We start from the raw sequence: 12,855 nt of genomic DNA, 5'->3' as shown, positions 1-12,855 counted from the left end.
CAACATAACTCAATGCCGTCTTCAAAGTCAAATAGCAGTACAGCAGAACATGTGACTCAAATCACTTCACCTGTCTGAATTTATTTTCTTTTCTGCAGAGAAACTTCTTTTTTTTTCGTGGCAATGACCAAGCACTTTCGCAATAGTATTCATGACATTTTTGACCCCGCTGAGACGGCGACTGTTGCCACTAGGCTTCAGACTTGACGATTTTACATGGGCAGACACTTAAAGGCAGTTGCAGAGTTTTCAGGCAAAACAATTAATAAAAAATTAGGCTGAGAACACCTCATACATAACCCGAAACAGATATAAATATTGCTGAATATTTTATTCGACTGCAAGAATGCACAGTGTGATGTGTGTATAGGCAGAGCTGAATTTCCTAAGGAGTAACTGGGAGTTAATGTACTACACCACATGAAACAGGATGAGGCGCATTCTCCTTCAAATGGAATTCCCTCTCTCTACATCAGAGTCCAGCAAACACTCATCCAGTGTCCTAGCTCAGTTCGTTGGCACCATCTTCTCACGCATCTTCTCCAGACAGACTCTGTGGGGCTGTGGACCTTAACGAAAAACATTCCCCTTATTGCCAGACCATTTACTCCCCATAATGCTTTTTTTTTTTTTTTTTTACCCCAGTTGACATGAATCATAGCATTTAGCTATTTTCTCTTTAGGCCTCTTTTTTTTTTTTTTTTTTTAAGTGCACATTTCTATTGCACTCGGAAGGAGGTAAGATCCACTGCTTACAAATTGAAACCCTTTTAAAGAACAAAAGGAGAAATATATATATATATCTACACACACAATCATCCATACGCTTAAGCTTCAAACAAAACCCACTGTCAAAATTTGACTGTCACATGTTTATTCTAGGGCAATGCCCCCACCCACTTGCAGGTTCGTCGCCATCTTCACCAAGGGTTGTCATTTATGTCCAGAACCCTAGTGGACAGTCCCTCCTCGTTTTCAGATTGGGGGGGGGGGGGTCCTCAGTCAGACAACCACAGTCCATGAGGATGGGACGGGGGGGGGGTCTCTGGATGGCACGTCACGACAAAAAGCGGTCATCCATGGACAGGCAAACATCTTGGCTTCCCAAGCAGGCTGAGGAAGCTCACTCCCAGACATGGTTGGCAATGTACAAGACACACACACATTGAAATGAATGGGACGTAATGTAAAAAATAATAATAATAATAATAATAATAATAATCGGTTAAACCGAATCCTCTCTGTAGCCTCCTGCTTTTTGTGCTCCGAGCTGATCTTCCATCCCACTCAGCCCAAGCTCAGGCTGACACGCCATAGTTCCATAGTTCCCAACAAATAATAATAAAAAAGTTCTGTAAACTGTAACAGACACATTTCCCAGTTCTTCAGCTGCGTCACAGTTTGTTTTCTTTTCCTGTATTCAGTCGATTGTTTTTTTGTTTCGTTTCGCCTCTCAAAGTGTCATTCTAGTTCCGCTCCGTTGCCCTCTGGGGCAGCGAGAGATGTTTCCGCACTCCTAGGTCTTCTCCTCCCGCTCGGTTTTCCGTCTCGTGATGTTCCGCGGCTTGATTTTCAAAGACAGCTCCCAGAGAGCTTCCTCTGCCAGGTGGTCGCTGAAGTCGTTGAAGAAGGAGACGATGTCGTCATTGCGCTTCAGATCATAGTGTCTGGGGAAGAGAGGACACACGTATGAACCTTCTGGGGTCAACGGCATCGTCGGCGACGCCGTGCATCTTTCTCCTGTATTTCAGTTCCTAACTCGCTGAAATCTTATTGTAGAAACATGAAAAATCGTCCATTATCGGAAGTATTAAAGTTTTTAAAATTAGGTTAAATCGGCAAAAAGTAAACCATGTCACCTTTCTTTGTTTTACCTGCATGGGGAGCATGTAGTGCTGCTCTCACCTGAAGATCGCTATTCGCATTCTAAATAGCTGCATTACCTCGCATTCAAATCGCATTCGCATGGTATTTACAACTGATACATCCGCATCAGTGCCATAAAAGGGGGGGGGGTGTGGCCAGGTGTGAATGGCTCATGCATACACATAAAAGCTCCTAAATATTCAATGGCAGCAGACCAGAAATAGTGACATGAGTTTGGTTTTTCTTATTTATTTATCCAACTGAATGTTGAAACTACACCATTTAGTCATCTTCATGTAGCCAAGACTTTGGTGATGAGATATCTGGTATCAAAACAAACTGCCAATATTGCTTACAATGTACTTTTATAATGTTTCTGCAAGTGTTCCAAACTGCATTTTGCAATGTCTATACTTTGATGTCAAATTCCAAACTTCACATAAATCTGACATATTTACAAAGTACACTAAGATCAAAATGGGTTTAATGCCAAAATAAATATATAAGAAATACATTTATTTGCCATGAATTAAGTTATGATATTGAATGAAATGTGTGACCATGCCTCAGTCAGTGAAAGTGTGTTCCCTACCCCTAGACCCCAGAGGGTTAAATGAGGAACGGCACAGTCTGGGAGATCCGAACTCATTCTCCGCGAATGTTGTCTGAAGGCAGGGGAGGGAGGGGCAGGGAGGGGCAGGGAGGGGCAGGGAGGAGAATGTCAACCACACTCACACTTGCTGGAAGCGCCTCATACTGTCCAGGATGTTGAACTGCTGCCATCTTTTGGAGAAGTTGACTTTCCCTTCTATTAGGTCTGGGTTCCCCAGGTGGACAAACGTCAAGTCTTGCAGGATGAGCCCTCTGGGGAATGGAGAACCGGGGGGGGGAGAGAGAGAGAGATCAATAGCACTCTATCCAAAGACACAGCTATATAAATAAATGGGTCCAGTGATTATGAATATATGCTCCCTTATTTAACGGTACAATAAACTGCATCATCAAAGTTACATGCCACATATCCATACTGGATTTAATAATTTCAATAAAACTGAATCGAACTATTTCTTTGACCGTGAAGCATTATTGGTTCTCTTTTATCAAGGTCAACTTGAGGGATTTCTCACAGGTATGGGATGCATGGAGGCTCAACATCTGCCAGTGCCGCTCGATACGCCCGGAAGGAGGAGGAACTGTCAATCAAGGTGCAGTACTCCTCCAACCCCTGAAAAACAGGACAACGATTCCTGATTAGGGTGATAACCAGCCGGTCCACCTTTTTGTTCCCTCCCAGCTCCTTACTGTGGGTCCCAGAGGACCGGGTTGGAAAACACTTTGGTCTGTTTTAGGAGGCGATGCGTTTAACAAGCTGATGGCTACAAGCTTGCACTCACGTTGGCTTATCCAGACCAGCTTACCTCTGAAGTCTGCTTTTGCCATTCCAATCTTCTAATAGGTGCAGAATCTAACGCAGACAGTATCGCCAAGTAGGAGTTAAAATTATTCAGCTTTCTTAAATGCTACAGAAAAGAGGGAAGCGTTAGAAAGTATGATAAGCACGTCTCCAAGATTCCTAGCATCCAAGATTCCTAGCCAAAAGATTCCGAGACAAAAAACAGCCTTAAGGAAATGCATGACACGGTACAAAGCTTTCTTATGTTTGCTGAGCCTCAGTGTCGTACAGCGTAGCACACTGAAGTATACCACCATACAGCTCATGTTATCAATAATGGTGACAGTCAAGATGGCGTGCAAGATGGGGCCAGGTACCTTCATAATTTTGATAAACTTAAGAAGCAGTTTCTCCCTGTCCTGGGCTTTCTCCTGCTGAATGATTATGGAGCGCACCCTGAAGGAAACAGACATGAAGGTCACCAAGGTCTGCCTATCATCCGGAGACGGCCACCCCCACACCTCGGCGGAAGCACATACCAATAGGACATGTTGTTAAAGTGCTCTGTGAACTGCGTCAGATTGGGACTCTTCTCCTCATTCTGTTCCTTTGCCCATAGCAGCACTTCGGGAATCTAGACGGACCAGAAGGGGGCGGGGGGGGGGTCACAAAGTTATACACGTCGGGGGGAGGTAAAGCGTGACGCAGGGGGTGCTGGGTGGGTGTGTTTTACCTCAATCTTATAGAAGAGCTCCGCGTCCAGGAGAGTGAGCTGATCGGCGATCTCGTGACTGCGGAAGTCGTGAAGAGTTCCAGGTCTGCATCCGGAAAGAGAGACACTGCATCATTTTGGCAAGGAAATGGAGTCAAATTCCAGAAACTTGTCTGCAAACAGATTCGGCAATATCCTTTAAACAGAAAAGAATCATCCAGAAGATCCAAAATAATCTACCAAGACATCTACATAAAAAAACATACAAGACAAAATAGTGATGATGAATGAAGAACTTTAAAATTGCTGAATTTCCATGATCCCAGACGTAACTCAAGGCTAATCCAGGGATGACCAAATGCCCAGATCCCCCCCCAGGTCCCCCCCCCTGGTCCCACCTTGCTGCCACCCCGCGGGCAGCCAGCGGCTTCAGGCAGTTGGTATAGCGCAATTGCTTCTTCTGCTCCACCTTGTCCAGAATGTTCTTCCGTAAGACCCGGGCCAGACTGAGCTCCCCGTTACACACGAGTCGGAAAACGAGATCCATCAGCTGCTTCAGTATGTCGTCAGTCAGCTCCACGAGGCTGTAAAGATACGGAGAAGGTTGCCACTCGACTCGCAGCATCTCCAGAGTTCACATCACGGGACCGTGACTGTCGCGGCTCAAATCAGGCTGAAATCAGGTATCTGAAATTTAGGTTTAAACTCACGAACCCAACATCATGAAACAACCACATCATTTTTCATAATCCAAAGGTTCTTAATTGAAACATGTACTTCTTTTGAAATTTATGGACTTAAGGTTTGTCAATTGCAAATATCAAAATGTGACCTTCACCTGGTCACGGTCAAAACGTGGCATTTCAGCAATAACTGAACACTGGCAAAAATTATTACCGGAACCATTTATTTTAGTACCGTGACCAAGCATGTGGCCAAGACAGTGCTGGGATATGTACTCACCACAGCTCGTCCACCACACGAACCAGTACGAAGAAGGTGTTTTTGCTGACTCGCTTCTTGAACGTGTCGGGACTGTGACAAAACCTGGTATATGTGCTACGGGGTCAAGGAGACCTGGCATTTTTAGAAGAGTCACGCCACAAAGTGCAAAGCAGATGTCAGTGGTCTCCAAGCACACGACTCTTAGCCCAGAAAACATCCCAAGAGTCGTCTACATGCAAAGCAGAAGTCTATGTCTAATGAAACACCAGGCAGTAAAGAGGGGCTGGGCTTCCCCTCCATGTGCAGAATCACTCTGGGGGGGGTCCTTGCTAAAGCCGAGGAAAAGCAATTCAGGTGCCACTTTGCCACTTAGCTCTGAGCTGGGCTGCAGTTACCTCAGTCATCTGAGGCTGCACATGTTTTTGCGGCAGCAGAGAGGCTCGATCCTGGCCAGCAAAAGGATATCGATAGTGCAGCTTCTTTATAAGGTCTTCGGGGGTTATAAACGTCCTGTAAGTCGTCAGGAAGGCCTCACAGTATAAGACAAGGTCTGTGAGGAAAACCGATGGAAAAAGCAACTTGTCAAATAAACAGCGAATGAATCCTTCGGACATAAATCTCCACCATTTATTATTTTCTTTCGTCTACTGACGGAACTGAAAGTGAGAAAATGAAAGTTACAGGAAGCTAATCGCCAGTCCTCAGCTGACAAAAATCACCAGGCAAAGCGCTAAGCATCGGTATGTCTAATACGGTACCTGGCTACGAATACCCTCAGGGTCCGGCGGGAAAATAAACAGCGAGGAGAATTTAACAGCCCCTTTCTGCAGAAGCGCGCAAACACGGGGGGAGCTGCAGTGACGCATGCAGCACTGCACGCAGACAGTCCTGGGGAACAGAGCGACACTTACCTTTGCGATCCGTCTCGGTTGCATGGACTAATAAAATGTCTCTGGATCCCGCACGGACATCGGGACCATCATCGTTCTGGGTGGTCAAGAGCGTGAAAGTGGGTGAGTGAAGCAGGAGAGGAGAAGGAGAGAAAGAGAGGGAGGGAAGGAGTGGGGGGAGAAAAAAAAGGGGTGAGAGATATTCTTTTGACCTTAAGGTGCAGCCCCCCGCCCCCCATCCCACAGAAGCTCCCTCATTAGCATAAGCGCTCAGTTTTACATTGGGGCACGAGTATCGGCAAAGCACTCAGATGTGTGTGCGACCTTCCAAATTATCCTTTGGGCAAAGTGCTTCAAAGCCTGTGATACAGCACCAGGGAGAGAGGAAATGTGATTGGGTGCAGTTACTATAGCTGGCTGACAGAGGGCAGCAGAGCCTCGATACAAAGACAAAAGCAAATGTAATAATGGGTGTATCCCAGAACTGGTAGACCTTCCTTTGTTACCTAGGTAACTGGTGACATATTTCTTTACAACTACAAAACATGACCATCCCAAGAAACAAACTGAGCTCACTAAGCAAATAATACACTCTCCTGGTACTATCGAGCAGAAGGAGTGCGAGCACAGACAAGTTCTAAGGATTAAAATAAGATTCATGTTAAGGCAATTCATATTATTTTAATAGTGCAATTTCATTTCACAGTGGGAGCTGAATGAACTGCTGGAGACGGTAAATGCGTGTAGCTGTTCACGCCAAACCCACCTCCTGCTTTAGCGTTATGCGGTACATGATCTCCTTGTGGTCGATGAGGGAGAGCTCGTCCACCTCCTCCTCACTTTGGCCCGAGTCTGTCGACTTCTGTCTTCTACTGCAGACATGTGATGGACAGAACCTTACTGCTTTTTGATTAGCGTCTACTAAAGTAGAATTTACTAATGGAACACATGTATCATCCAAGACATTTGTTTGAAAGTTTTTAAAATAATATTTCCAGATTTATACAAGTTGGGGGGGGGGGGGGGATTCATTTAATGTCAATATTCAAGGGAGCTACAGGAGGTCGGACTCGGAACTTGCGCGGTGCAGTGTCACGCCTTTCACCACTAGGCTTCCGGAAGCTACGGAAAGCAAACAGTGACGAAGCTGTTCCTTATGTTCCTTACCTTTCTGAATTCAGGGACTCCTTGCCATTGGACGGGGGTTCCTGCGTGCTGGGGTCTTGGAGAATATCGTCAACAGCACCCGTGGGATCCTGGAAACAGACAGCAGCCTGATAAAAACTGGGTCATCACGGACTGAACCCACAGACTCACCGTGTAAATGGACAACGCACGATCAGGGCCGCATGGTGGCGCAGTAAGGGGTTTTAGTGGGGCAGGCAGAGGGAACAGGAGGACCACGAGTACGGCAATGATGACAGGTTACAGAGCCAATCACCGAGGAGTCAGTCAGGCAGGCAGCAACCACCGAAACAGTTAAACGAGAGTTCAGGTACTGCACCTTTAAATAAATATGCAGTACAGAAAACAGGAACAAAACAAGATGACAGACGTGTTATTTTAATTCAAATGAAAGATGTAACGCAAACTTGTTCCCTTCCAACAGACAAGACATTAAGAAAGAACAGAGAGGGCCCTCAAATAGTTAGGGTTCCCTGAAGAGTCGCGATTTCCCCCAAAACATAGCAGACTGTTGGATAACCTTTATGTGTCTTTCTCTAGAACAAAGACTTGTGAGGCTTTTAATCCCTGGGATTCAGGTGGAATTAGAATCCAGGATTTTTTCCAGAGGATCAGAATTTTTACAATGAGTAGCAAAACTGACTGATTTCAGACAAATGTCTCATGAGCACTTGAGGGTGGGAACCGGGGCAGTTATCGGGGCAGCTCTGCTCCGGAGAGTCTGCCTCCTGGAGACTGGAGCTCTGGGTCCAGACGTACAGGCCCAGCCTTTTCAGCGACATTCCTGGTTTGTTCTCCATGACTATAAACTGCCGCCTCTCCTGTTCCTACTTTGGCATTTCTCCCGAATCTTGAACTTCGGTTCCTGTATGGTCCCGAGTGCCTTCCTGCCCCAGCGCACTCCTCTGGCTCCTCTGCAGAGAGCAGGCATGCTAACAATCCCACTACCACAGTACAGGCTGCTATGATGTCAGTTACTGCGCGACATGCCTAATGCGATAAAGGATCAGGGGCCGCCACTTCTCTATACTACACGGCTGTATGGCTCGGGACGGTGTTTCCAGCTGATTACTTGGGGGGAGGGCGGATGGGGGGGGGGGGGGGGTGCCACAGGTGTGAGGAAACATCGAGGGCGCAAGCAAAAGCTGGCATGCTAAGCGAAGCAGAAGCACAGACTCCCAGGCAAGCCGGGGGGGGGGGGGGGGGGGGGGGCGCACATCGTCCCTGTGGGCCCTCCGCTTCTACCTACTTACTCCGAGGGAGAGCGGCACCTTCCCGTTGGCCTGGCTGGACGAGTACAGATTGACGTACTCCCCCTCCCCGCCCTCGTCGTTAGCGCTCTCGCTCTATGGGGGGAGAGAGGGGACGGGGGGGGCGGGAGAGCAAAGGGTGTGACAGATGCTCGGGGGAGGCAGCAGCATCGCAGTGAGGCGAGCACCGCCAACGCGACCGGACCACACCCACAGAGAGGGTTTCTCTCGCACACACACACACACACACACAGGCATGGTATTGCAACGGCGGCTGAAAAGCCACTCGCCACCATCTCCCGCCGCCTGGCTCTAGGTTCTAATTCCGTGATCTCCTTCATCAGTAATTAAGAGTCTGACACAGAGGGCGCGCTGAGAATGACCCGGATGACCGGCTGGGTACGGCCAGAAACCCGAGGAAACCTGGAGTCTACAGCACAAGTGAAAACAGGGGTAATTATCTCAGAAAGTCCCGTGCGGTTCTGAGCGACGATGAACAAGATGGGGAGGGGGGCACACACATGGGGGATGCGCAGACTTCAAACGGAAAATCTCAGACCTCAAAATATGAGTCATCATCACAAACCTGTGACCCTGTCATTATGGGAAACGCATCTCTGAATGCCTTTCAAGCTAGAAGCACCAGTGAGGTGAGTCTGTCGTCGTCATTACAGGGTCTCGGTATCAGGTACTTGGCACAAATGCACGACGTAAATGAAACAAGAACAATTTATCGGGGGGTGCATACCCTCACATCACAGTACTTACACTTGTTGAGGGAAGAAGGATTGAGGACATGCTACACTGCAAGCCGTACAAAAGGACATTACACAAAGATAACATGAGGATGTACATAAAGGCGCAAAACAAGCCAAGACAAATCCAGAATGTTAGTGACTAATGATGGCAAACACACAATGTCAAAATGATGGAAATGTGCTAATTTAAATAATCTTTAAATATTCGTATAGGACAACCGAAGCCCTGTCCATCACAATCCCAAAACTTTAACCAAATAGACCAAGAACCTAAGACTAAGTAGTTAATAGGCATTTGTTATATAGTATACATTCATATGAAAATGTTAGTCCAAATAGCATGAAATTTTTAATCTCCTGCCAAGTGCAGAAATCCTGATTAACATTCAGTCACTCGATGGTGAGGAGTTCTGCATACTGCCGTTGAGTCAGCAGTCCTATCAAAAAGCAGCCTATCAAAAACCCCCCCAGCCGTAGCCCGTGGACGAGCTCGGGGTTCAGTTCCCTCTCCAGCAGCCTGCCACGTTCTCATCTTACCCATCTTATCTCTCACGCCCCCTTTCTTCATTAATATTAACCCCGATTATACAAATCAGACACACTATATTTTGATAGACAGGCCTGTTTCACACCACCACCTCGAATGCTTGAAGTCTGGAGTCTGCAACTTTCATTGGGACCTACTTCCTCATTCTGCTGTCACTGGTCGGGCTGAAACGGGAAGCAGGACGCCTTCAAAAAGGCGACGGCTTTCGCTGAGATTCAATATCGAGGCAAGAAAATTCATTTTGAGCAGCAACAGAAGAGATGTTCCAATAGGACCATCTCAAAGGACTTCTAGAACTTCATGTCTAGCTAGCTGCCAAAAGAAAGATACTATAGCTTGTCACATCCCAGATACTCAAAATCTAACGAGTTACGCTGTCATAAAGACGTGCAAGTTAGCTACTAAATTTTACTTATATAATCATACGTTATGAAAGGTTTGAAATCCAAAGTTAAGTTTAATCCTTTTGTTTTAGTGTAGCAGCATGTCATCTTCAGCCAGAGAACAGCTTATAGACGTAAACAGATGTGCAGAACAGACACATACAATCCCCATTTATTTGTTCTTTCAGCTTCAAATAAAAACAAAAATCATGACATCCAGCATATAATAATCCTGAAAGGAAGTATGCCCTCCAGCTTCTAAGGAAGCAGACCTGGTAATGTGAAAGAGGCCCATTACACCCTGGACTGCTGTACAGTGCCCCCTGTCTGCCAGTGCACACAGCTGGAGCTCACCACAGAGGGCTGAAGAGAGTCAGCGAGAGAAGGTTCAGAAGGAAGGCAGACAGCGAGAGAAGCACCAGAGCTGTCCAGGGAACCAATGGCCACAACCCCTGGAGCGGCTGATTGGCAGGTGTTGGCCGGCGCCATAAGGTCCGAGCTCTGCGATTGGTGGACAGTGGGAAAGTGGGAAGAGACAGATGAGAGGAAAGGCGGAATGGGAGTCTGGCTGCAAGACGGGAAGTGCTGAGAGTAGGACCTAAAAATAGCCTTGCACTGGAATTAGTGAGGACAAGGGGAGAGAAGTGAGAGATAGAGAGAAAGAGAGACAGAGAAAGAAAAATAGGAAGTGAAAGGTCTGCAAGGAAACGGCTAGGTTAAAGTGAAGGCACTTAGGTGAGGATGACAGGGTCTTCCAAGGGCGGAAACACTCCACGCTGCCGATTGGACCGTTCCTGAAGAAGCCCACCAATAAGCATCAGTACCGCCAGACAATCGGAAACATGAAACAAAGAATGATCACAAGATGGAAACAAAAGCGTCTCCACAGTGAATGTCTGCTCCCATTCTCACGGCGAACAGCGCGCACTGTTCTGCCAAACCATGAAAAAACCCTCAGACAGGCTTGGCTGAACACACAGCGGATAATTCAATTTCAGCTGCTCATTTCCACGTGAAAAGGATCCCAGTGCCCCGTGTTTTACAGCCGCTGGTACCCCCGCATACCCCCGTGCCCTTGGCAAGGACAAGACTTCCCCAAAAATAGCTTCCAAATGGCCATTCTGCAGGAAACAGACTGAAGTTTCTCCCCTGACAGAAATGCACCATCTTGCAAACTCAGCCAAGCAAGATCTTAAGAAAATAGCAATAATAATAAAAAGACACACTAGACAGATTAGCCTGTCTGTTGCACAGGCTCTGCCGTGAAGAACCTCTCAACAAAGACCGGCAAGCTTGCACACACAGACTTACACTTACAGACACGTAACCCCGTAACGAAAAAAAAATAAAATAAAAATTACACAAAACCTGTATGCAATAAAACAAAAACCTAATGCAATGTGAATTTCATCCAGTAATCACAGTGGTGATTTTTTTTTAAGTATCAGACAGGATTAGAGGGCGGTGTGTGAATGTCACGGTCTGCCGGCAGTGAGGTTACCCTTTTAGGTACGGGAATTCCTAGAGCATGACACACAGATGCTGTGTCCATGCAGGGCCCTCCGTTTGCACTGCAGCACGCTTACATAAACCACACTGCAGCCGAAGCAGTGACGCCCCCCCCAACCCCCAAAATTCCCAAAAATGCATCACGCCCTAAGGAATTGCGGAATGTGAAGTTTTCACTTGTAGACAGACAGAAGGGGTAGGAGTCAAGCATGGAAAAAAAAAGGGGGGGGGGGTGTGTTTGCATTATATCCATATGACCCGCATTCCAAGGAATCCACAGATGCATAAGGACTGAGGTTCCCCAGGGAAAAAAGCAGGTCAGTAACTCCGCTGCTTCCCCACTCAAAGCTTCGGAATTCTTTAGCAGTGAACGTTTTAATTAGCAGCTAATTTACAACCGAGATAGCAAGCGATCGAACTCGATGTGCGCACAGCTGCCAAAATGAAGGGAAGAATGGCGCAGGCTGAGGGAAGACCAGGCCAGCCTGAGGTCCCTTAAAGACCAGCGTCTGCCAGCATCTGAGAAGATCAGACAAGCGTGAGCCGATCGTGTCACTGCGGCACCATCTGTCATGGGAAATTCAGTTCTGACCACATCTGTCTGCTTAGTTCAATGAACTTTGGGGAAGCTAGTGGTTAAATAAACAAGTTTGAAAACGAGATATATTCAAAAAGGAAGATAATGATTAGAACAAAATATGTTTGCAGTTCTTTATATGCTCCTACACGATGTCTGAGGCAGCTTACCGTACTTTACGGAAAGTTCGGAGACGCATGCACAGATTTTAGCCACAAACTTTTCAGCAAAAAATGTGCGTGAAGATCACATGCCAGAACAGCAAAGGAATTAGTTCCATACTCTTCAACCATTTTTTAAGTCTGGTGTTTGACTCTGTGTGGAAAACTCATGCTAACTGACATTCTTTATACAGAACTTCATGTACTTCTGCCGACTGAAGCCTCAAAAGTAGAGATCGAGTCCCTCTGAGATTATCATCACCCAGGTGAGAAAAGCCAGCAGCCCCCCGCACACTCCCAGGCAAAAGCCCTTTAAAAAAACCCCCCACTCTGACAAACAGGAAAAAAACAACAGTACCCGGTTCAATGTCTAGTAGTGTAACTTCTAAGTACATCTGCAGTGCTAAGTTAAGCTGCAAGCCTGTCAACCACAGTTGGCAGACAGTATGCTATAAAAGTCATAAAAATTCCCTATTCACACATTACCTGACCTAACATCACCTATGTGAAGCCACTTTTCCCATAATGTGTAATTATAAGCTTGTGGGTGTGGTGCAGAGCTAGACTTCATTAGTCTTTACACTGATAATTTACACGCAGTGTGTGTGGCCTGTGGCTTGTGGTCCTTTGATGTCTTATGTTCCCCAAATCAAGGGAGATGCACGTTTCACTATTTCTG

The 12,855-nt window shown here is 46.6% G+C and overlaps 1 protein-coding gene across 15 annotated transcripts in view; it reads right to left on the bottom strand.

Moving 5' to 3' along the window:
* Positions 1-316: 316 nt before the first annotated feature.
* rapgef1b (Rap guanine nucleotide exchange factor (GEF) 1b) overlaps positions 317-12,855 on the bottom strand; it is a 58,501-nt gene continuing 45,962 nt past the window's right edge. For 4 of the 15 annotated variants that reach the window (XM_049018925.1, XM_049018922.1, XM_049018919.1 and 1 more), the window contains exons 12-26: positions 10,284-10,430; positions 8,245-8,337; positions 6,974-7,062; positions 6,573-6,678; positions 5,828-5,903; positions 5,382-5,466; positions 4,935-5,027; positions 4,370-4,555; positions 3,993-4,077; positions 3,799-3,893; positions 3,637-3,715; positions 3,285-3,386; positions 2,994-3,091; positions 2,602-2,730; positions 317-1,667 (exon numbers count right to left, since the gene is read on the bottom strand). In XM_049018925.1, the coding sequence (XP_048874882.1) occupies positions 1,517-1,667; positions 2,602-2,730; positions 2,994-3,091; positions 3,285-3,386; positions 3,637-3,715; positions 3,799-3,893; positions 3,993-4,077; positions 4,370-4,555; positions 4,935-5,027; positions 5,382-5,466; positions 5,828-5,903; positions 6,573-6,678; positions 6,974-7,062; positions 8,245-8,337; positions 10,284-10,430 (1,614 nt within the window). In that variant the 3' untranslated portion in view covers positions 317-1,516. The remainder of the gene's footprint in view (positions 1,668-2,601; positions 2,731-2,993; positions 3,092-3,284; positions 3,387-3,636; positions 3,716-3,798; positions 3,894-3,992; positions 4,078-4,369; positions 4,556-4,934; positions 5,028-5,381; positions 5,467-5,827; positions 5,904-6,572; positions 6,679-6,973; positions 7,063-8,244; positions 8,338-10,283; positions 10,431-12,855) is intronic. The other 11 variants (XM_049018928.1, XM_049018932.1, XM_049018934.1 and 8 more) reach the window with 6 other exon arrangements.

The sequence above is a fragment of the Brienomyrus brachyistius genome, chromosome 7, assembly GCF_023856365.1.
Source record: "Brienomyrus brachyistius isolate T26 chromosome 7, BBRACH_0.4, whole genome shotgun sequence".
Classification (NCBI taxonomy): domain Eukaryota; kingdom Metazoa; phylum Chordata; class Actinopteri; order Osteoglossiformes; family Mormyridae; genus Brienomyrus; species Brienomyrus brachyistius.
This window is presented reverse-complemented; position numbering and strand designations above follow the sequence as displayed.